The sequence below is a fragment of the Apium graveolens genome, chromosome 10 (genome assembly GCF_009905375.1).
Source record: "Apium graveolens cultivar Ventura chromosome 10, ASM990537v1, whole genome shotgun sequence".
Lineage (NCBI taxonomy): Eukaryota > Viridiplantae > Streptophyta > Magnoliopsida > Apiales > Apiaceae > Apium > Apium graveolens.
Window position 1 is genome coordinate 182,404,689 of NC_133656.1, and position 26,630 is coordinate 182,431,318.

The 26,630-nt window shown below is 35.1% G+C and overlaps 1 protein-coding gene across 1 annotated transcript; it reads right to left on the reverse strand.

Moving 5' to 3' along the window:
• Positions 1-46: 46 nt before the first annotated feature.
• On the reverse strand, positions 47-26,423 carry LOC141691404 (zinc finger BED domain-containing protein RICESLEEPER 2-like). Its single transcript, XM_074496145.1, has 3 exons — positions 26,218-26,423; positions 727-1,724; positions 47-636 (listed from the first exon to the last, which is right to left on the reverse strand). The coding sequence occupies exons 1-3, from the start codon at positions 26,421-26,423 to the stop codon at positions 47-49; spliced, it is 1,794 nt and encodes a 597-aa protein (XP_074352246.1).
• Between the last annotated feature and the right edge of the window lie 207 nt (positions 26,424-26,630).

Below are 26,630 nucleotides of genomic sequence, written 5' to 3' on the forward strand. Positions count from 1 at the left end.
GCAACATACTCTTGGTACAGATCATGTAAGACAACATTCAAGTGAGCTAATTTTTTTCACTTTGGCCTTCCAACGGATAAATAACAGGGAAACAATAATTTAGAAGCTTTAATTTAAATCTCGGATCCATCACAGCTCCTATAGACATCATCAAGTTACTCTCTCCCCAATATTTATCAATTTTTTCTTTCATTGCATTAGCCATATCCCTCATGTACAAATTTGAGTCACCCACCTTTTTATCTATCAATTCTTTCACCCTTTTAAGTTCCGAAAGAAATAAGTTAGACGTTGGGTACTGACTACCTGATACTATTTTAGTGGCACCTTCAAATATATGTAACAATGAGCAAACGTCTTTAACTTTCTCCCAATCTTCGTCACTTGGAACATACTCACTAAATGCTCTATACCAAAGTGCAAACCTAAGAAACACATCTCTAAACTGAAGGGCAGCATGCAACATATAGTAAGTGTAATTCCATCTGGTGGAAACATCCAAAATCAACTTTTTTGATTTCAGTTGCAATAGGTTTACTATTTCAGCAAATTTAATAAGACGGCCTTCTGAAGCACTAACATACTTTACCCCATCCCTGATTCTACCAACAATCGGATTAATAGGCTTTAGTCCATCTTGAACACAAAGATTTAAAATGTGTGCGCAACATCACACATGAAATAACTTCCCGTCAACAGGTAATGGTCTTAAATTTCTAAGGCTACAGGAATCTTTCAGGTTCCTAATAGCTACATCATTGGCCTTAGCATTATCAACTGTTACTGTACCAATTTTATCTTCAATTCCCCATTCAAGTAGAGATTTATACAACAAATCAGCAATGATATATCCAGAATGGGGAGGGGGTACATTACAAAAGTTAAGAACCCTTGAATTTAATTTCCAATCTATGTTTATCCAGTGGGCAGTGATTACCATATAACCGAGCTTTTGATGGGAAGAAGTCCACATGTCAGTAGTTATATTAATCTTCTGGGCAGATTTAAACTTCTCCTTCAATTTCTTTTTTTCAATTTCGTATGTAGTGTTACAATCACCTTTTAGTGTTCCCCTAGTTATTTTTTGGAATAAAGGTGTTGCTGTCCTCATAATTTCATTAAACATGTAACTTTTGACATGCATAAAAGGTAACTCATTAATCATAATATAATGAGATATCTTTTCTCTCATTAGCGCATGGTCGTATTTAAAAGATGCAAGCTTTACCTCATCATTAGAACCTCGTTGAAACTGAAGTTGTGTTTGTAGAGTGCCACCATATTCCTTTACACATCTTTCCAAATGTCTCTTCATCGCAGAAGTCGAAGAGATGTCACTTTTTATAAAATCTTTACCACATAACTTGCATCTGTATACTACTTTATCACCATCCTTAAACTCGGCCATATAGTCCCAAACTTTGGAAGTTTTTTTTCTTGGTTTTTTCTGGTAAGGCTGATCACTCCTGGCCTGCTCAGACTTTTCCTTTTCAAATTCTTTGTCGGTTCCTTGCAAAGTTGTAATTGTGTCTTTATCAGTAGTAGGAAGCTTTTTAGACAATAAGGACAGTTCTTCTTGTTCACAATCATCCTCAGATAGAGATTCGTCCGCACAACTTCGAATCGTTATATGACTTTCATCAATGTAAGGTACAGTGGGTGGAAAAATCTCATCATTCTGATTTTTTCTCTTCTTGGTGTTTCTTAATTCAGCCATGAAACCCCTGTATCAATTAAACATACATAACTAACACATTTAGAAGTGGAGCAGTGAGCCGGTATTTTTAAAATTTGAACATAACAATCCACACACTAATCGCAAAAAAACAAAGTACATTAACCACATCAATCATAAACAACCCAAATAACTCTATGATCATCACTGCTTCTACTAAAACCCAACCCGAAAAAATGACAACTTCTAGACAGGTTATCAACAAGCTTCTTAAAACAACTCGAAACAAGGTTTATGTGTGATTTAATACAAGGATTCCAGAGATACAAGTGTCGAGAATTATAAAAAAAAATGTGAATTGGTTAATAACATAAGCCCATCTATATGTATATGTGTATATATATATACACTGATACACTGGTAAACCAACAAAGGGCATGGATTAATTATATAACTTGTATCCATAACGACACAATCCAATCAATTGAAATATTGAATAAACCCTAGAAATTATAATCTAGTCTGGTAAAAGAATAAACTAATAGAGGAAATAATTTATTACCTATTTTATATTGTCTTGTGATTGATTATAGATTGGCTCGATCTTCACTCGTTAGTCATTATTCGTAAAGAACTCCGGTAGAAACCCTAGAATAGTAGAATGATTGTTGAACTAATTTGAGGCTAAGTTGTTGACTTGATTTTGATTGTATTCATTTTTTCACTTTTTAGTTTTTAATCATTGAATTATTTGAGTAGATTGGACTGGGCTTTGGTTTACAATATAGTGGGTTTAGCTTATAAAATAGTGGGTTGGGCTTGAAATGTTGAATTTAGGCTAAATTTAAATATTACTTAAACGAGTAATCCGACTCGGCTCGTTAAAGTCCGGCTCAAATTAACTCGCGAGCCGACTCGACCCGGCTCGTCAAATAACCGAGTCGAGTACGGTCAAGGATGTTGGCTCGATTAACTTAAACAAGCCGGCTAGCCCGACTCGTTTAACTTCAGCTCGAATTATGTCCGGCTCGAAACTCGACTCGCTCGGCCCGAATTACAACCCTAGGTGTGAGGGTGGGAAGCCAAGGGGAGCCCTTGATCCAAAAAGAGAGAGATCATGAGAGAAAAGCAGGTACAGGAGTGATAAGGATGGAATCCATTGCAAGTGAGTCAATGAGTGTCAATGATGCAGAAAGGAAAAGGCTATTTCAACAAGAATATCAAGTTGTTATAGATTCTATTTCCCTGGATGCTGAGACATTTACTCACCCTGTTGTAGCTTACCAAACTTTAGCTGTGCAGGGCAATGAGGAAGCTGAAAGGATGCTACATTTGGTACACACTACACAATCTCTTCAAAGAGCAAATGATGCAATCACTGCTATGTCTTCCAACACTGGCAGTGATTTTGAACTGGCTGAAGATTCATTTGGGGATGCTGGTAGGGATGATGAGGAAGGCATCATGAGCATAGGGGGAGATGCAGATGTTCCTGCCTGGATGCTAACAAAAGAATGTTCCTACTCACATCTCCAATCAACATTATTCAAGCTGATCCATGACACCCAAACAGCCATTCAAGCATCTACTAATGTCAGCACAAAGAAGCTACTCACAGCTCACCTTGAAGCACTCCAACTGCACAAAATTCCAGCCCTCCAACAAAGTCAGAGTGTGGATGAAATTAAGCAAGAAATTTCTGAAGTAAAACAGGATTTCATAGCAAGGTTGGATGCTAGAATTCCTAGAACCGCCATGACTGAAATAACTCACAAGCTAAGGAAGGAGGCCGATCTCAATAGAAAAGTTGAGGCCATGGACTCAAGATTATCTGATGTAGAGAAGTCAATGGCCAAGATGCTCACTAATCAAGAAACTCAGACTGCTCTACTCCAACAATTGGTGGTTGCTCAACTCCCTCCCACTCAATAACTTGATGCTAACAAAAAGGGGGAGAAAGGCTCAAGTGAGGGGGGGAAACTGCTTAACATACAAGTCAGCAAAGTGATTGTGCCAGCAATTGCTTTCACAAAGCCACCAGTCATGGATAATATTGACATCATAAATCTGACAGCAGCAAAACTAAACACATATGACAAACTGCTAAAGATTGATGTCGCAGCAGCTGAGAAGGTGTTGAAAGAAAAATGGAGAAAGATAGATGCAGAAATTCAACAAAAGTTTAGGCAAATTCAGAAGCCAGACAAAACATTCATTCATCACTCTCAAGTCAAGAACTTTTCTAGTGAATGAAATGAGTATGAATTATCTGGAAAAGGCCAAACATCTTGCATCAACTCTCCAAAAGCAGATTTCATCATGAAGCCTAAAAGAAACTACTCAAAGTTTTTAGACAAGAATCCTATGGATACCGTGTATGAGATACCTAGGCCAGATGAGAAGAAGCTGTTGGCTAGGTCAATTGCCTTCTACAAAGATCCAGCTGATTCCGCACTCAAAAGAAGATTAGCCAAGATTTACAGAAATGGTAAGGAAATTTGTGTGGTGGCTGGACACCCCATGTTTGTGGAAGCTAAGAAGGAATAGAAAGAAAGAATCAGGAAAGAAAAGAAGCAAGCTGCTCTGGATGCTAAAAAGCTTAAATAAAAGAAGAAGCAAGCTGCTATCTTGGTGAAGCTTCAAGCTGTAAAAACCACAACAGAAATTCCTGCACAACCAACTGTAATTACTGAACCTAAGGATCAGAAAGTGCAAGAAGAACCACAGTAGAAAAGAAGATTCAGATACAAGCTCCATTCCAAGAGAAAATTGGACTTTAATGATGAAGAATTGGAAGACAATATTCCTAAAAAGCCCACAACTACAACTCAAACATTAAAACCCTCAGTGGTATTTGAAGCAATCAAGGTGGTGGATCCAACTAGGAATATTCATGGTGAGCCCATAATTCCAAAGGATGGGCCAGTGGACTGGGATAGTTTTCCTATTCCTGAGCTAAACTTTCCTATCTTCAAGCCAAAAAAGACAAAGACAAGAGCTAGCAAGAAAGTGAAACCAGTGACTCTCAAATTTAAGACCCTAGTCAAATCTCAATCCACAGTCAACAAAGGAGATATGTTGTACATCTGTGACATCAAAGAGTTTTCTAACATTAACCTCTACTTAGATGAATTGGAAGAAGTTAGAGGAATTGATGCTCACAGACATCTTCTAGAAAGACCGGTATTCAAATATAAGGGTGGAAAAGAGATCATATGGCCACTTCACAGGATTCTTCTAGAAAGCCAATATGTGCTAATAAAGATCTACTCATCTTTTAAAAAGAACTTTGAATACCATGTGACTGCTAGAAGATTAGTTCTAAAGAAGATTGAGGAGCTGAGGGGTAATAGAGCCAAAGATGCACTTCCAAAAACTCTGTCAATTCCCTTCACAGGAAAGATAGTGAATTTGAGGCCTTATTGGTTAATGGAATTTAGGGATGAAAAGGGAGTTAGAAGATTTTTTAGATTGTAGGACCAGTTGAGTATCTCTAGCAATGAGACTCTATTGGAAATGCAAGGAATGTTAGATCTCTCAGAAGCTGATGAACTTGAATTCCATAGACAACTCCAAAACCAGATAGAAGAGAACAACAGGAGGCTTGGGAAGAAACCCAGACAATCAAGGAAATAGACTTATTTGCTCATACTAGAGGAGCACCTTGATAATGATTGTGAGGTATTCTTTGTATACTTTGCATTGTTCAATTTTCAGTAAATTTTGCAGCACTTATCAGTTTTATCTACTAATTTCAATTTGTATTCTTAGAGTGTTTTGTTATCATCAAGTTTCTCTTAATTTATGGCTACAATTCCAGTAGACATAAATTGGGGGAGATTGTTAGGAATATGTTGTGAACTTGATAATAAATTATACAAAACACCTTAATAGATTTAAATTAGTGAATATTGTAGCACTCGACGGATGATCAAATATAGTCCCGACGGATGATTTAATATAGTCCCGATGGATGATGATTTGACATTCATCGAGTGAGTAGCTTATGTGATAATAAGTATTGTAGCACATTTATGCAAATAACTTTGTATAGATTATGTAGTAGCATATGAGTCATATTGACTACTAAGAGATATGCAGAATAGGTTGATTAATTGTAAATATAAAATGTCTTGTAATTCTGTATAAGTGAAATGGAGTCAAGTGTCAAATAGCTACCCGATGGATGATCAACAAAGCTACCCGACGGATGATCAACAAGCTACCCGACGGATAACAAGCATGTACCCGACAAATGATCAATTCAAATATCTGTTGACAGTGACAACACAGTCACATGCGTTGAGTGTTTGCAAAAGGAATGTGGCAGCCTGTTTAACAGGAAATTGAAAACAAAAAAGCATTACCATTTCTATGCAAGTTATGAAGATTTTCAAAGATGCTGGAATAGAGTAATGAAGCAGCATGGAGTTAGACTTGATAGGTTTTGTTTTATTATCCTGTCTTATTACCATGTAAACTTGGTGATATACAAATCAAGTGTAGCTAGTAGAACAAACAATAAGCAAACACATTTAGAAGAGAAATAGAAAAAGTTATACTTCTCAAGAATTTCTTTGTAGTTTGTTTGTTCAACTTGTAAAGCAGCTGTGAATCAATTTGAGCTTCACAAAGTTCTCAAATCGATATATATATATCTGATTCATACATTCAAATCCACCAGAAAGTTTTAAAGACTTGTGTTTTTATTACTTTGTGTTTGATTTACTTAATTTTTTCATTCCTCACTTTGCAAATCAAAACACTTATATATATATATTGAGTTAGAACATTTTTATAAATCTCAAAAAGAAGCCAGGATTACATTCAACCCCCCTTCTGTAATTCTTGTTGTATTGTTAGGGAATAACAACTCTATGAGAAGATAATGTAATAATTTAATCAAAATATCCCGTCTCGAGAATACGGGGTTTTATTATCTATCGAAATGACTATCATATCGAAAATTTTGCGCCGGAACTCGTACGGGTCAAACCGTACTCCGGATCGAAAAAGTCAAAACACGGAAAATGTTCAGACTAATGAGATTAGGTTAGGAAGGAGTTTCTCGAAGAGTTTCGAGTTGTAAAAACGCAAAAACGGTTAAAGTTGGACGATTCCCGATTTTTATAAAATAATTTATAATTACTCAGAAAGTAATTTATTAAATCTATAAATCCTTTATAAAATCATCTAACAACCTATAAATTACCAGAAAAATACCAAAATTATATATACTTTATTTTGGACATAAAAATTAAAATACTCAAATTTTATTACATATAAACATCCAAACATCAATTCTCATTACCAGATAATTCACCAAAATTCAAATACTAATCACATAATAATTATTTATAGATAAAATAATTACACGATATAACCCAGATATTACAAAACAAATTCAATCTACCGATATCAATAAGATTGGTTTTCAAATAACTTTTGAAAATAATACAATTCAAGTAAATATTTTCAAAAATTAACAAGAATCGATACAACACTTAACAATTATCACATTACCATTTAATAACACAGACTCGTCAAACATGAATTAAATATCCACCATTTTACTCGTCAAATAACACATATATTTATATTCAAATAATAATTATAATAATTCTAAAAATACGGGATGTTACAATCTACCCCCCTTATAAGGATTTTGTCCTCAGAATTAGTAGAAGAAAGCACTAAGGGTCTTCTTACCAACTTTCCAATCTTGTATATGTAGCTTTTCTCAAAATTTCCAATAACACTGCAATTTCTTATACCACACATTTATCACGGGAACTTCACTCCGCACCATTGTTCCTTCCACATATCATTTGACCAATTTCTCAATATAATCACTTTAACTGATTGCGAGAAAAAAAAATAGAGAGAAAGATAAAGAGACAGAAAAAGAAAGAAAGAGATATAGAGATAAATAAAGAGATATATAAGACTGACTTCGTTATACACCATTGATATTCTAATCACATCGTAGTCACTGTCGCTCGTGGTAATTTCATCCAAAAGTCTTACTTTCCATTGACCAGGATAACTCATCTCAACTTGATTGGCATACCTTCGAATATTTTAGATAATAAAATCATGAAATTTCAAAGAGAAAAGAATTTCATATCATAATGGGTATCCCACCATTGTGGTTACCAAAATATGAATTGTTGAGAAAGTATTGTTGAAATGAAAGAAGAACTGAGAGATCAATATGATCAATATGATCAAATGAACTTGGTATTGCGTGCCCAAATTAAGACACTACTAAAGGTTGTTAACCTTCTTGTAGTCACAACACACACAAGTGATGGCGTCCCATCCAACTCCTTTCACACAGACATGTATACCTTGTGTCCCCTATAGTTAGGGTTGTTCATCTCAGTCATAATAAAAGAATATGAAATGAATTCAAAATTATATGAATAATCAAGGGTTTCTAATAAATGACTTTTTAAGGCAAACCTTGGATCAAAACTGAAAAGATTTCAAAATGATATTTCTAGAGGAATTGGAATCCAGAAAACAAGATTCTGGCATAAAATGGCCATATGGTGTCACATCACCAATAAACTATCCACCATATAAGAAAAATGGAAGTTAAATTATCATAAACTGGCAGAGCTATCAAAACCTAAAAATAGGTTTCGTGACAGCCTCTGGAATAGTACGTGATTGAAAACGGGTGTTAGGGAATATATCCTCTAACAGATACCTCTTTTTGAGACATATCAAAAGAAGTCATAGAAAGAGAAGGTATTGCCAAGATCTTAGTACTTATCTTCTATTTGAACTCTTCCGTTGACTCGTCATCCGTTTCTAGATAAATCTTCATGTTCTGAGGATATCAAAAAAATTCATCGTCATTGAATCGTAGTAGCCTCGGAAGATTCCACAAAAGACGTTCGCAACTGCCACGAGCTTTACCCAGCTCAACACAACCATCTCAAACGAATGCGCCTATCTTAGCTTACTCGTCGGTACTATATCCAATAGTCCAACAGGAACTCGATATGAGATCAAATGTCCTCACATAGCTATGTTATTCCCTAACAATACAACATGAATTAATATATATAACAGTGTTTGATTTGCAATAGTGCGGAATGAAGAGTAATAGAAATCAAAACACTAGGTAATAAAACACAAGCTTTAAAACTTTCTGGTGGATTTAAAAGTATCCACTATATATATATATATATATATATATATATCAGATTGAGAACTCTGTGAAGCTTTGAATAACCCACAGCTGCTTTACAAGTAGAACAAACAAAACTACAGAGAAATTCTTAGAGAATACAGCTTGATATGTTTCTCTGAAAAATAAGCTTGCTTAGTTGATTGTTCTACTGGCTACTCTCGGTTTATATATCACCAAGTTATATGATAGTAAGACAAGATAATAAAACAAAATGTACCTAGTCTAACTTCATGTTGCTTCACTACTCTATTCCAGCATCTTTGAAAATCTTCACATTTGCATGAAAATGGTAATGCTTCTTTGTTCTCAAAATCCTGCTTAACAGGCTACCACATTCCTTTTGCAAATATCTGACGCATGTGATTGTGTTGTCACTATCAACAACTATTTGGAATATGATCATCTGTCGGGATTATGTTGAACATTTGTCGGGAATATGTTGATCATCCGTCGGGAGCCTTGTAGATCATCCGCCGGGAGTCTATCTGTCACTTGACTCTATTTCACTTATACAGAATTACAAGACATCTCATATTTACAATTAGCCAACCTATTCTGCATATCAATCTAGTAGTCAACATGACTTAGAGAACCCTACACAATATACTAGATTAAGACATGTTGTTTGCAAAAATGTGCTACATTACTTATTTGTTACATAGGCTACACTCTCGATAAATGTCAAATTGTCATCCATCGTGACTATATTAGATCATCCGTCGAGAGCTACAAATTTCATTAAGTCGAATCTACTAAGGTGTTTTGTTTAACTTATCATCAAGTTCACAACATATTCCTAACAATCTCCCCCAATTTATGTCTACTGGAATTGTAATCATAAATTAAGAGAAACTTGATGATAACAAAACACCCTAAATATACAGATTAAAATATAGTAGTTAAAATTGACAAGTGCTATAATATTTATTGAAAATTGAACAAAGTAAGAGTGTACAAAGAGTTCTCACAATCATTATCAAGGTGCTCATCTAGACTGAGCACATAATTCTATTTCCTTGATTGTGTGGATTTCTTCCCAAGCTTCCTGTTATTCTCTTCTATTTGATTATGGAGTTGTCTGTGAAATTCAAGTTCGTCAGCTTCAGATAGATCTAGCTTTTCTTGCATTTCCTATAGAGTCTCATTGCTAGAGATACTCAATTGGTCATCCAGTCTGAAGAATCTTCTTACACCCTTGTTGTCCATGAATTCCATCAGCCAATAAGGTTTCAAATGCACTCTTCTTCCTGTGAAGGGAATTGTTAGAGTTCTTGGAAGTGCATTCTTGGATTTATCACTCCTTAGATTTTCTATCTTCTTTAGGACCAATTTCCTTGCAGTTACATTGAAACTAAAGTTTTTCTTGAAGGATGAGAAGATCTTTATCAATACTGAATAGCTTTCCTGAAGAATCCTGTGAAGTGGCAATGTGATTTCTCTCCCTCCCTTGTACTTAAACACCAGTCTTTCAGGAAGATGTTTGTGAGCATCAATCCCTCTTACTTCTTCCAATCCATCCAAGTAGAGATTAATATTTGAAAACTCCTTGATGTCACAGATATATAAAAGATCTCCCTTGTTGACTGTGGGTTGAGATTTGGATAGGTTCTTGGTTCTGAGAGTCACAGGATTGACTTTCTTGATTGCTCTAGTCTTGATTTTCTTTGGCTTGTTGAAGATAGGTAAACTGAGTTCAGGAATTGGCAAACTTTCCCAGTCTATTGGCTCATCCTTGGGAATTATAGGCTCACCATGAAAATTCTTTGTTAGATCTACCTTGAATTCCTCATGTACCACTGAGGGCTTGGATGTTTGAGTTGAAGTTGTAGACTGTTTGGGAATGTAGTCTTCCATTTCTTCATCACTGAAGTCCAATTTTCTCTTGATTATTTTTTTGAATCTTGGTTTCTTTGTCTGTTGAGGTTCATTCTGCACTTTTTGATCCTGAGTTTCAGATTCTACATTTGATTGTTCAGAAATCACAGTTATAGATTTGACAGCTTGAAGTTTGGCCAAGATAGCAGCTTGCTTCTTCTTTTGTTTGAGCTTCTTAGCATCTAAAGCAGCTTGCTTCTTTTCTTTCTTGATCCTTTCTTTTTCTTCCTTCTTAGCTTCTACAAACTGAGGGTGTCCAACCACCACAAAGATTTCCTTACCATTCCTGTAGATCTTGGCAATTCTCTTCTTTTGTACTGAATCAGATGGATCTTTGTAAAATGCTATGGACCTTGCTAACAGCTTCTTTTCATCTGGTTTTGGAGTTTCAAACATGAGATTCAAGGGATTCTTGTCTGATGACTTTGGATAGTTCCTTTTAGGTTTCAAAATCAGATTGGCCTTTCGATATTTGATGCATGAAGTTTGGCCTTTTTCCAAGCTACCTAGACTCATTTCATTCACTGAGATTTGCTTAACTTGAGAATGGTGATGAAAGTCTTGTCTAGTTTCTGTAGCTGACCAAATTTCTTCTGAATATCTGCATCAATCTTCTTCCATTTTTCATCTAGTTCCTTCTCAACTGCTGCAACATCAAGCATCTTGGGATTTGTCTTTGAATCAAGTTTTGCAGCAGCTATTTGGATAAGATCAATGTTATCCAATACTTGTGGCTTTGGCAAAGTAATTTCTGGAACTATTACTTGACTGATTTGAATATTTATCACATGCTCCCCCTCACTGGTTGGCTCTCCTTGATTAACTGGGATGTTTGGATCTTTATCCCCCTTTTGTTATCATCAAGTAGAGTGGAGGTGGAAGTTTGTGCAGCCACAAGCTTTTGGAGCAATTGAGTTTGCTATGCTTGATGAAGATGAATATTTGTTAGAGAGGCTTCTACAGCTTTCAGTCTAGTGTCCAAAGAGTCCACTTTGGTTGCAAGATTAATATTCTTCCTCAACTGTCTGTTGATGTCAAGCACTGTTGTATCTGGAAATTTAGCATCCAATCTTTCAGATACATCCTTCTTGATTTGGTCAATCTCAGTTTTGATTGAAGTGACATCTTGATTGTGTTGAAGAGCTTGTATTTGATGTAGTTGTAGAGAATTGAGGTGTGCCTGTAGAAGCTTCTTGGTGCTAGCATCGGTAGTGGCTTGATGAGCATTGTGTGTCTGTTGAATGATATGAAAAAGAGTTATCTTAAAATGCTGCTCATCACACTCTTTAGAAAATGGACATATTTTTTTGTCAATTTATGGAACACCCAAGGTGGAATGTTTGATCTAAAGCTAGGGCCTGCTTCTCCCCCTATGTCCATGAACTCTTCTTCATCACAATCTTCATCTCCAAAGAAGTCTTCAGACTCACCAGTTCCATAGTCAACATCATCACCAGCCTTAGGTGGCATGGCTGTGATGGCATCATTTGCTCTTTGCATTGATCCAGTTGTATGCACCAAGTTAAGCATCTTTTCTGCATTCTCATTGCCCTGTCCAGCCAAAAGTTGGTATGCTGGAACATGATGAGTAAATATCTCAGCATCCAAAGAGATAGAATCAATTACAGCTTGATAATCTTGCTTAAATGGTTTCTCTTTTTCTACATCACTGACATTCATTGACTCACTAGCAATGGATTCCATCCTTATTTCTCCTGTACCTGCATTTCTCTCGATTTCTCTCTTTTATTGCATCAAGGGCTCCCCTTGGATCACCACCCTCACACTCTCACCTTCACCTTGTAAGGTGGAACTCCTCTCACTCTCTTTTTCCAGGCTGGAAGAAATAGCCTGCATGAGTTCACTCTTTTCCTCTCCTTTTGCCTGGGAGCAACCCAGCCTCTCACTCATTTCACTCCTTTCCCTCAGTCCTAAGAGTGATTGTACAACTACTAACTCATCTACACTTGTAGCAATTGTTGAAATTTCAGTGTGTGTAGAGAATACCGACGGATGAGGAATATCCATCGGGATAGTAGTTAGGCTAGCCGACGGATGACTGCTGTTAGGCACATCCATCGTGATACAATCACTAACCGACGGATGAATAATATCCATTGGAATAGAAGAAATGAATGAGTTTGGAGTGGTACTACTGTAAACTCTATGCAGATTGATAAAAATTCGGGCACAGATGTCTCAATAGTTCCTGAAAGAATTGGCAACCGAGCCAACAAATCATCCAAAAGATGATGCTCACTTGCACTAAATTTTGGCTTCCCCAACGGAGTTAAAGAAGGGGAATCAAAAATTGATGTGTTGATCATATCCACATCCAGAGAATTTGTGGGAGAGTTTGCTGTTTGTGGTGCTTCTATTACTAAAGATTTTGGCTGTGACTCCACATTTATTGGAGCCACATCAAATTGACTTTGAGATGGTGCAGTGACTGAGTCTTTATCTTCAGTTTGCACTGTGTGTGTTCCCTGTGCATCCCCAATGGTTTTAGATCTCTTCTTTCTGGAATAAGTTTGGGGTGAGCTTGTGTCCCTTCCCCTCTTGGCATGTGCTCCTGGTTGGGAGCGTGTTTCAATAGTGACATCCTTTTGGGAGGATGAAACTAGAAGTGAGGTAATTTCCTTATTAATCACCACAGTTTGTTGAGAAACTGTGGTGTGGCTAGGTTTAGGTACACCTGCCTCTCTATCCTTATCCTTGGGATTTCTTTGATGTTCACCCCATCCCTCACCTATCTCACTACCTTTCACACTCCCCTATTTAGTTTTGGTAGATTTTGCAACTGGTTTCTTTTGAGAGAAACCAGAGGGGGTTTTCTTTGTTTTGGACTTTGAAGTTTTTGTTTTGGTAGCTTGGGTAGGCATCTGTTGGGTCATTGACACATATGCCATAGCCACACTCAAAGGCAAATAAATTTGTGAGGTTGTAATTGTAGAGACAGTGGTGCTTACCTCACTTACCTGAGGGCCCTCCAAGATTGGAAAATAAACCAAGGGCACCTCCTTGTGGTGATCAGCTCTATTCAAGTCTGTAATTACCCTTCTTTCTTGAAACCAAAAATCTAATTTGTTGGTTGAGTTCTCAGTTACAAGATCTTCACAGATATGGTTAGCAATAATCATAAGATATATATATATATATATTATAATAGATATGTTTAGATCTCTTATTAACCTCTCCTAACTTATATCCTAACTCAAACATAATAGCATCACTGAAATTGAATTACTTATCAGTAAGAAGCATGTAAAGCATGTTAAGCATAGTAGTATTGACAGAATCAAAGTTACTTATCTTACCAGAAAACACTTTGGTAACTACATCACACAAGAAACTCCACTCTATTCTAAGACCTAGCCTTATAATCTCACTTAATTTAGTAGTAGGAAGTGCATAGCCCATGGAGTTAAGCAAATTAACTATATCAGTATCTGTGTGTAGATTAGTAGTGATGTTATCTGAAATTTTAAAGCATGCTTTAATAATGTCACAGTTAATGCAGTGTTCCTTACCTTTGATGGAGAGAGTGATATTTTGTCATTGGCCTGATAGACAGCAGTTGTCCACATCTCCTCCACAACTTCGCAGTAGATTGTGGGTAATTCCAGCATAGCATTATTAAGCTTGCATCCCTTCACAAAATCCATCATTTTGTGATAATCTTCAGATGCTGGAATCCCTTTGTTCACAAGTGCCACAAAATTGTTCTTCTCATAGATAAATCCTGACTGAGACATGATTTTGACTACTGGTGCCATTGTTAGAGTAAGATAGCTTGCAGAAAGAGAGAGGGTTTCGCTTTGAAGAAGAAGAGAGTAGTTTAATTGCAGTAGAGAAAGATAAAAGAAAAGAATGAAAGTGAATTTAGCTTTTATACTATCTCAGAAATAAACTATCAAAAGTAATAAAGTAAAATAAAGTAACCAATCAAAATTACCTAAAATAGCCATTTAAAATAAAATAAATTGTCAAAATTCTGTCAATTATCCGTTGTGATATACTTACAGACTATAAGTATATCCGATGGATAATGTTCAGTACTTTTAACGGCTAAGATGTAGACAATTCGACGGATGAGGATAAAATAATTATCCGTCGGGTATAAAATAATCCAGAAAAGTAATTAATTTTTATTAAGAAATTCTATTCCGACGGATGATCAAACTCGATGGATAATGAGCATCCGTCGAGATGTAAATTTTGACTTAGCCAAAATTTCATCTAAAACAGAAAATCAATTAAGTTTCTCGCTGCATCATAGCTTGCAAAATTATCAGAAAGGATTCAAGAATAATTAAGCATATCTAACTCACTTACCAACCTAGAAAAGGTGGATTCATCAAGTGGCTTGGTAAATATATCTACAAGTTGCTTTTCACTTGGAACAAAATGAAGTTCCACAGTACCATTCATCACATGTTCCCTAATGAAGTAGTATTTGATGTCTATGTGCTTTGTTTTTGAATGCTCTTCTGTATTTTCGGTGATGGTAATTGCACTTGTGTTATCACAGAAAATTGGAACTTTGTCCACTTGTAGACCATAGTCCAATAGTTGGTTTTTCATCCACAAAATTTGTGCACAGCAACTACCAGTAGCAATATATTCAGCTTCAGCTGTAGAAGTAGAAACTGAATGTTGCATTTTACTGAACCAGGATACAAGCTTGTTTTCTAGAAATTGACAGGTTCATGTTGTACTTTTTCTATCTATTTTACAACCTGCATAATCTGCATCTGAATAACCAGTTAGATCAAAACCAGAATCTCTAGGGTACCAAATGCCAAGTTTTGGTGTTCCCTTGAGATATGTGAAAATTCTCTTAATAGCTACTAAATGAGATTCTCTAGGATCAGCCTAAAATCTAGCACAAAGACAAGTAGTAAACATTATATCTGGCCTACTAGATGTTAAGTACAAAAGTGAGCCAACCATGCCTCTGTAGCTTGAAATATCCACAGACTTTTCAGTAGTGTTTAATTCAAGCTTAGTTGCAGTGGCCATGGGAGTTTTTGCAGATGTGCAATCCATTAGATCAAACTTCTTTAAAAGATCAAAAATATATTTGGTTTGACTAATGAATATTCCATCACTAACTTGCTTAACTTGTAAACCAAGAAAGTAAGTTAGTTCTCCCATCATGTTCATTTCATACTTACTCCGCATCAGTTTGGCAAACTTTTCGCAAAGTTTCTCATCTGTAGAGCCAAATATAATATCATCTACATAAATTTGAACAAGTATACTAGAGCCATTAACATTTCTAAAGAATAAAGTTTTGTCAACAGTACCTCTTGTGAAGTGATTTTCCAAGAGAAACTTAGACAAAGTATCATACCAGACTCTACGAGCTTGCTTCAATCCATAAAGTGCTTTCAAAAGATAGTAGACATATTCTGGAAAATTTGGATCTTCAAAACCAGGAGGCTGACTAACATAGACTTCCTCCTCCAAATCTCCATTCAGAAAGGCACTTTTGACATCCATTTGATAGACTTTGAAATTGGCATGGGCTGCATAGGCTAAGAAAATTCTGATGGCTTCAAGTCTTGCAATAGGAGCAAAAGTTTCATCAAAATCTATTCCTTCTTGTTGACAGTAGCCCTTAGCAACCAATCTCGCTTTTTTCCTGACAATTATGCCATTTTCATCTATCTTGTTTCTGAATACCCACTTGGTGTCAATTGGATTCTTTTCCTTAGGCTTGGGTACCAGGTTCCATACCTTGTTCCTTTCAAATTGGTTTAGCTCTTCCTGCATAGCTAAAACCCAATCAGGATCCAATATAGCTTCTTCTACCTTTTTTGGTTCTTCCTTAGAAAGAAAGCTGTTATACAGACATTTTTCTCGAGTTATTTTCCTTGTTTGAACTCTAGAAGATGCATCACCAATAATGAATTCAAATGGGTGATCTCTAGTCCATTTTCTTTGTTATGGTGGATTAGCTCTTGATGAAGAGACCTCATTGTTGTCTTGATGTGTGACTGAGTTTTGATTAAAAGAAACTCCCCCTGAGTTTGTGGATCTTTGACTTAAAGATGGAGTTCTTTCTGTAAGTGATCTGTTTTGACTCTCAGCTTCTCTTATCTTTCCGACGGATGATGCACTTTGTATCTCGGCGGATGAAGCTGATTGTCTATCGACGGATGAAGTATTATGTAACTCGACGGATGTTGAGTTATGTGCTTCATTAGTTGTAGATTTTTCCTTATTGTCCTTAGCCACTATTTCTTAATCACTTTCATCATCACTGTCATCACTAACCATCTCAACATTGTCGAATTTGAGGCTCTCATGGAAATCTCCATCTTGCAGTCCTTCAATTTTTTTTATCATCAAACACAACATGTACTAATTCCATAACAATGTTGGTTCTTAGATTGTAGACTTTATATGCTTTTCCAACAGCATATCCAACAAAGATTTCTTCATCTGCTTTGGCATCAAACTTTCCATGTTGATCAGTTTGATTTCTTAGAATGTAGCATTTATAGCCAAAGACATGTAAGAAATTTAGAGTTGGATTCCTATTCTTGAACAATTGGTAGGGTGTCATGCATTTTTCTTGATTAACCAAAGAGATATTCTGAGTGTAGCAAGCAGTATTCACAGCTTCAGCCCAAAAATATATTGGTAATTTTGATTCTTCTAGCATTGTTCTTGCAGCTTTAATAAGAGATATGTTTTTCCTTTCCACTACTCCATTTTATTGAGGAGTTCTAGCTGCAGAAAACTCATGCATAATCCCATTCTCTTCACAAAATGATCTCATCACAGAATTCTTGAACTCAGTTCCATTGTCACTCCTGATTCTTCTTACTTTGAAGTCGGGATGATTTTTGACTTGCCTTATGTGATTGATGATGATTTCATTAGCTTCATCTTTGTACTTTAGAAAATATGTCCAAGAGAACTTTGAGAAATCATCTACAATTACTAGGCAATATCTTTTCCTTGAGATGGACAACACATTGGCTGGTCCAAACAAATCCATGTGCAACAGTTGTAAGGGTTCTTCAATCGTTGAATCAATCTTCTTTCTGAATGATGCTTTAATCTACTTTCCTTTCTGGCAGGCATCACACAATCCATCCTTAGTAAACTCCACTTGAGGGATACCTCTGACCAACTCTTTCTTGACTAGCTCATTCATGGTCTTGAAGTTTAGATGGGACGGCTTCTTGTGCCATAGCCAACTTTCATCTTGACTTGCTTTACTGAGAAGACAAGTGACTGATTCTGCATTTAATGAGTTGAAGTCAGCTAGGTACACATTCCCTTTTCTCACTCCAGTGAGAACCACTTTGTTGCTCTTTTTGTTTGTCACAACACAGGTTTCAGTATTGAAAGTAACTAAATTGCCCTTATCACAAAGTTGGCTGATACTCAATAAATTGTGCTTGAGTCCGTCCACTAAGGCAACCTCTTCAATGATGACATTATCCTTTGAAATCAAGCCATATCCCACAGTATAACCCTTGATGTCATCTCCAAAAGTAATACTTGGGCCATCTCTTTCTTTGAACTCAGTGAGCAGGGTAAAATCTCCAGTCATATGCCTTGAGCAACCACTGTCTAGGTATCAAAGATTCTTTCTGTTTTCCTGCACACATCAAAACCAAATCAGATTTTGGTACCCAAGTTTCCTTGGGTCCTGCCTTGTTAGCCTTTTTCTTTGGTTTCTTAGGTTTGACCTCATTTGACTTGGGAATCTCAGATTCATCCTTAGTCATTTGAGTTGGACCTTTGAAACCAGTCATTGAAACAGAATTATCATGCACATTTTGGTTTACATGAAAAGGCATGCTATTTGCAAACATGTTATTCTAGTAAGACATGCTAAATGACATTTGTGGCATACTAAATGTATCATAATAATGATTAGGTACAAATGGCATATTAGCAAATTGTGCATTCATATTCTGAGCAGACATAGCATTCATAGGCATTACAGACATGGCAGTCATGTTGGAAAAAGAAGAAGGTGCAGTCATGGGAATAGGCATAGCAATCTTGCAATTAACAGACAAGTGATTAACACTACCACACTTAACACAGATTTTTCTTGGTGCATATTTATCAGGTGTGTAGTTGTTGTGTTTGTTAATCCCTACCTTCCATTTCTATTGTTTTTCTTTTAACTTATGTTTTAACCTCAATCTTTTCCAGCCTGTCATTCAATTGCTTGATAGACATATGACCAACATCAAATTTCTTTTCTTTTCTAACTTGACTTGATTCTCCTGGAACAAAGTTTTTAGAGACTGATCCATATTTCTCATTCAATTTAACTAACTTAGCGTTGCTAACTGGTTTACTCACAGCCGATAGATGTGGCTCCTTTTTTCATCATCCGTCGAGTCCACGTCTGTAAAGAGTCCTTCAACCAGATTGTAGTCAAGCTTCTCTTTGCTCTTTTTCCAGGCTGCATCACAAAAGGATTCTATACCTTGAACTTTAGTAATTTGAGCATGAACATCTCTGATGATTTCCATGCTTTAATTACTTCATGTTCTCTCTCAAGCTGTTTCCTTAAAATCTCTTCTTTCTTCAAGGACTCAGTTAATTCATCCTTAGCAATTTTACACTCAATTCTCAATTTTTCAAATTCAATAAATTGAGACTGTAGCACATTATTTCTCTCACTTAAAAACAAATTGGTTTCTTTAATTTTAGCATTTTCCTTAGTGAGAGACTTAAGTGTAATGCGCAAGTGATATAATTCTATAGACATGTCATTTATTGCATCATTATACTAAGCTTTAGATAAATATGCTAAGTTAGTGGTGATTACCTGATTGCTTGAAGAACTGGTCTCTGTTTCATCTGATTTGGCCATTAGGGCTAGATTGACATAGCTTGTTTCTTCATCTTCATCCAATCCATCTGCATCCCAGTCATTCTCCTGTATGATGAAAGCCATTTCCTTTTGTTTGAGCAACTCAAAGTATTTTTGTTTATAATCAAAAGGATCAAACTTCTTTTTGCTGGAATCAGACTTTCTATACTCACTAGCAAAATGACCTGCCAAGCCATATTTGAAACACTTGAATTTTGACTTATCAACCATATTTCTATTTGGCTTGGCTGCTCCAAAATTCTTCTTGAATTTGAGCTTGGAAAATCTCCTGGATAAAAATGCTAGATGCTCATCAATATCATCCATGTCATCTTGGCTCAACTGATCTTCATTCTCAGCTACCAGCCTTTTGCCCTTGCTTTCACAGACCTTTGAAGTAGATTTAACAGCTTCTACCTTCACCTCGTTCTCCTTCTCTAACTCACCAACAAGTGTTATGGATCCTCCTTTCTTCCTTCCTTTCTCCATCCATTCATCTTGCTCTATTTCAATCCCATAGGTTTTTAGAATGCCATATAGTCTCTCCAAGGTGAACTACTTGTAATCTTGTGAGTTTCTCAATGAGACTGTCATTAGCTTCCATTCCTTTGGGAGAGATCTAAGGAACTTGATGTTAGAGTCTTTTGTTTGATAGACTCTTCCATGCAACTTCAGAGCATTTAGTAGCTTTTGAAATCTACTAAATATATCATTGAGTGACTCACTTTCTTCACAGTGAAAATGCTCATATTGCTGAATCAGGAGCTGCATCTTGTTTTCCCTCATTTGTTTAGTACCATCACAAATAATCTGTATTGTGTCCCAAAACTCTTTGGTTGTTTTACATTTAATGATGTTATTAAACATATCACCATCAACACCATTGAATAATATGTTCATGGCCTTCTTATCCTTCCTGACTTGCTCAATATCAGGATCTGACCATTCATGCCTAGGTTTTGGAACAGATGGTTCATTGCCAGTTGCAGCTCTCATAGGTACATGAGGACCTCTCTCTATGCAGTCCACATAGGCCTCATCTTGGGAAATAAGATGTAGGTGCATCTTCACCTTCCAGTGGTGATAGTTGTCTTTGTCCAGATGTGGAATTTTAACTCAAACATCCTTCTTGTTCATCTTGTTGTATAAAGATGTTTCAGTGGTGATAGTTGTTTGTTGTCACTATCAATAGCTATTTTGAATATGATCATCCGTCGGAATTATATTGAACATCTGTCGGGAATATGTTGATCATCCGTCGGAAGCCTTGTAGATCATCCGTCGGGAGTCTATCTGTCATTTGACTCTATTTCACTTATACAGAATTACAAGACATCTCATATTTACAATTAGCCAACCTATTCTGCATATCAATCTAGTAGTCAACATGACTTAGAGAACCCTACACAATCTACTAGACTAAGACATGTTGTTCGCAGAATTGTGCTACATTACTTATTTGTTACATAGGCTACACTCCCGATGGATGTTAAATTGTCATTCGACAAGATTATAAAATTCATCTGTCGGGACTATATTAGATCATCCATCGAGAGCTACAAATTTCACTAAGTCGAATCTACTAAGGTATTTTTTTTTAACTTATCTTCAAGTTCACAACATATTCCTAACAAGCTATACTCACTCCTATGCACTCTCGTTTCTAATTTACTATAACCTCAGCTCTGATACCAACCTGTAACTCCCCCAAATCCGGGGTCAGAGGATTTGGTCGTCACTATGAAACCTCAATCCAAAATAATTTGTTAAATTAATAAATAAATGCCAATAGCTCAAATATAGCATATGTGACCCCCAAACTACACCAAGATCTTTTCAGGTTACAACTCTAGAAACAAGATATCCAAATTCCACAAATAAATTTTCACTTTCTTTTAAAACTCTTTCAATAATTCCAAACCATAAAACTTAACCTGCTAGTATAACTTCGAAAAGAAGTATACTAGGTCCAAATACAATAAACAACTATAATATAATATAATATAAACAACTTTACACAATAGAACTTACACTAGTCCAAAAACCCTGGACCAACCACCTTCCAAAAGCTTCTTCTTTGCTTCCTTGAATTATGCGGTTAAACAGCGCAAGCTAATCCTCACTGGAGGTTAAATTTAAAAACAGGCAGTTATGAGTGAAAGAATTGTTCAACAAGTTCATTATAGCATATATATAGTCATTTGATATAAAAACCGACATCTACACTAGAGCAGAATATTTAAAATCATAATTGCTGAATCAGAAAATTTTAGTTAGGGAATCCCAGAATTGGTTCCTTAAATGTATTAAAACTCCTTTTGATATTTTTGAGCGAAATGCTTTAGCAATACTTTAAATCTTGACGAGAATAAAACTCGTAAAACAATGTTTATGGAAATATCGTAAACAACAATAACATGAAACAATGATTTTGGACTTTATTCCAAACCGAACTCTTGATATTGATACTCATTTTGTTGTCATATCAAATTAGATATCAATACGAACTTTGATGCTCACAACATCCCATACTGAAGTCAACATCAATCATCTATACTAATACCGCCTTTGATATTTAACAACAACCTAAATATCCACATCAACGAGAAACTGAATCAAAACTGCATTTCACCTTTTATCCGAAACCAAAATACTTGATAAATCATTTATTATATGATTATCAGAAATGATATAATAATTTAGATTGGAATCCTCGAACGACGGTGTGTTACTGCCGGTGATCAGCCGCGGAGCAACACCGGTTTGCCGAAGCATATCCAACTAATCAAACGGGGCACTCAAGGCACATATTGGCCTAGAGAGGTATTATATCATGTATAATATATGGCTCTCCGCTGGACCGCCGCCTCGGCCTCTTACGAAATCAGTAACCATCCAATCTTAAAACCTTCTATTAAAAAGGGGTCATTATAATCGATACCCTTATACAAAAAATTTCCCCCATTCACTTGGGCAGGAATACTCGCAACCAAATCAATTTTCTCAAAATCCAAAACATTCATAAATCCATTAATTTGATAAGTAAAATCACTTAACTATTCTGAACATAGAATAGCAGAAGAGTACTTGCATAATAAGCATATAATTTAGCGATATTTAAAACATTTATCTATTCTGAACTGAGAATAGGGAAAACAATACTTGCATAATCATAAGCAGTTGGATATGAAAAACATTGAACTATTTTGGAATTAGAATAGCGTATAAAACTTGCATAATAGGATTCAGAATAAATATCACGTAAATAATAAGTGATGATAGGGATATTTGCCTTTGGTTTTTAGCAATTAGTCACACTCGCAATAACACAATCCCTCATTCTGACATCTTATGGCATCACCATCTTTTATTTCAACAATTCACTGATATGCTGCTCCTGCGTTTGCAAGAAGCTTGATAGCCAACACTATTCCATTTTACTCTTTATCCAACATCTGGTATTGATCGTCTTGAGTGATCCATTTCTATAATTAAAAGATATAACTGTAATCGCCTAAATGATAATTACTCGAAGAACTGCGCGTCAAAACCCTATCGTCTACCCATACGATAGCCCGCACATAAAGATAACTATCATATACAAGACCATTGACCCACGTACGTACGTAATTCACATAGCAAGTAAGCAAATAATCCACGTATCACATAATTCATATAACACAAGACTCGTTTCGTCAACACATTCGACTTGGTACGTTTAAAACTGAAATCGGGTCAAAAATATGATTTATCGATCAATAATCGACTCAGAATGACTCATAAAACAAGCGACCTTTCCAAATAAAAGAATTTGAGTCTCGAAAGTATTTTTAATGAAAGCGGAATATTTTTCTGAGTCTGGACGCGTTCGTGTCGTATTAAACGGATGAACGGTCTATTTTTTACGAATAAAATATGAATAATACAATTAATAATAGTATTAATTGAATATTCAATACTCTATAAATATTTTTAAAAGCTCAAAATAATTTTTAGGAATTATTTGGCTTAATTATAAATAATTATATTTTATTTAACTATTTATAAATAAAATTAATTGATTAAATGAATTAATCAATCAATTAAATCCATGGATAATTAAGTAAAATAATTTATAAATAATTAAATCAAAATTAAATTTTTGAAAATAATAAAAGAAATTGGTTTTTGGAATTAAAATAATTCAGCTAACTATTTAAAATAATTAACTAAATTAATTTTTGAATTTAAAACCAATTTTTGGAATTTCAAATGAATTTTGAATTATTTTCTGAAAATAATTCCCAAAAACATGTTTTGGCAAGGGGTCATCTTCTTTGATGGATCAAATGGGATATTAAAGGAGGAAGATGACCGGAAAACTTTGAAGAACTCGCCGGAATCCGGAAACCTTCAACCAAATCTGGTGAGCCCCGTTTTGGTCAAAAACGAGCGCTGACACCATGGTTTTTAATCGTTTTCGATCTACAATTCAACCAGCAACAACAATAACACAAAAATCATCTCATATCATCCATGTAGCTCCGAATCAGGCCACCATTACCATTAAAACCGACATGAAGCTCAAGAACTCCGGCGAAATCGCGAAACAAGTCAAAACTCGACCAAATCTTGCAATTTATATATCAAAACGAAGCTAAAATCATGTATAATCTATTCCTACCATCGTAATCATCCAACAATTATCATAAAAATCAGAAAATCGAAAAATAAAAACTAACAAAATCAAAAACTCAATTATAGCCCTCCGGCAATAGAACGAAGACAAAAATTGTATGAATCGACTCTAAATAACATGTTAAAGCTAATCCTAACATCAAAACAACCAAAAACTCCTGAAAATCAAGAACCCAATTCATACTAAAATGATAAACAACGTTTTTTTGATAATTGCTCAACCTTAATTGATGATCCTGATATCAAAATAAAGGGCTCAAAGAGAGCTTCGATTCTACTACTAGATCGTCAAAAACGGAGCAACGGATCCTCAGATATCGCAAGGTTAAGATCAAGAATGGATTGAAACCTTCAAGAATAATTTAGAATTTTTTTCTATTTTTCTGGAAAAAAATCTGATTTTTAGATAATTATGACAAATAAAATAGAAATTCAACTATTTATACTTATGGAATATTAATACCCTCTGGATCGTATCGGATCCAAAAATAGATTACTTAGCTGCTAAGTAATTATAAAAACGATCCAATTTGGTACCAGTTTTGGATAAATATCAAAATTGGGCTTCTTATAAAACACTATACGAGAAAATAATGTAATAATTTAATCAAAATATCTCGTCTCTCGAGAATACAGGTTTTATTATCTATCGAAATGACTATCATATCAAAAAATTTGTGCCGGAACTCGTATAGGTCAAATCGTACTCCGGATCGGAAAAGTCAAAACACGGAAAATGTTCAGACTGATCAGATTAGGTTACGAAGGAGTTTTCCGAAGAGTTTCGGGTTGTAAAAATGCAAAAACGGTTGAAGTTGGACGATTCCCGGTTTTTATAAAATAATTTATAATTACTCAGAAAGTAATTTATTAAATCTATAAATCCTTTATAAAATCATCTAACAACCTATAAATTACCAATAAAATACCAAAATTATCTATACTTTATCTTGGACATAAAAAAAATTAAAATACTCAAATTTTATCATATATAACATCCAAACATCAATTTCCATTACCAGATAATTCACCCAAATTCACATAATAATTATTTATAAATAAAATAATTACACGATATAATCCAGATATTACAAAACAAATTCAATCTACCGATATCAATAAGATCGGTTTTCAAATAACTTTTGAAAATAATACAATTCAAGTAAACATTTTCAAAAATTAACAAGGATTGATCCAACACTTAACTTGCCATTTAATAACACAGACTCGTCAAACATGAATAAAATATCCACCATTTTATTCCTTCTAAATCATAAAAGCACATATATATTCAAATAATAATTATAATAATTTTAAAATACAGGATATTACAGTGACTTATCGATATTTGACTTAAAAAATTCTTCCTAGAACAACATTATTCAACTCCAAGCTACTACACTTCTCTGTGAGGCATGATCAGGATTTGATCTTCTTTCAGAATCTATTCCTTCGCTTGATGGTTGTTCATAGAAAAATCCTCCAGTCTAATCTACCTAACATTTTTTACAGACTTAGAAAATAAAATTACATAATACAAACTTAGATTATCGTATAACTTATACTTAAGGTTGTTAAGATGACTTAGTCTTGTTATGTACAGGCATGTCTTGCACAACAATCTCCCCCAATTTGTGATAAGATTACTTGTCACAAATTCAGGCCTGATAACAAGACTAACCCTAATCTAAAAATTATTTAAAATGAGAATGACAAATTTACAAAGTATAACTTTTATACATTCTTGTAGTTATATTCAGAATTGAATTATATGACTATCTAAACTTCTCATAGCCTGGTTGTTCTCTAATTAGATCTTTGATTTTGACTAGGACCTCAAGTTCTTCAATGATTTCAGTTCCTCTTAGAGTTTCAACCAGCCTGAGCCATTCTGTTAATGAGTAACTGTCAAGATAATTGATCATGTACCTTGATAACTTGTGAGTCTTTATATGCAGAAACACACCATTTGGAGACACCCTGCTCAATCCCTTGGCTTTTAATTCATTTGACCTTTGCTCAAACATTTCGAATTCCTGAGCATATTTTCTCTCATTTTCTTCCCTTTCAGCTATTTCCCTTGCATGTCTTATATTCCTCTCTCTCACACTCTCAGTCAACTCAGCCTTCCTCATCCTTGTAAAAGAATCCCTTGCATTAATCAAACTTATTACCCTCTCAAGTTCTGCAATTGATTAGTTCACAATAACTTCTTTATTCAAAAAATTGAAGATGCCATCCTTGAAGTAGATCATGGCTTCTCCTAAAGAAACAACACATACTTTGACTATTTCTTCAGTTAACTGTTTATGGTAGTCATCATCTGATATATTCTCTGAAAT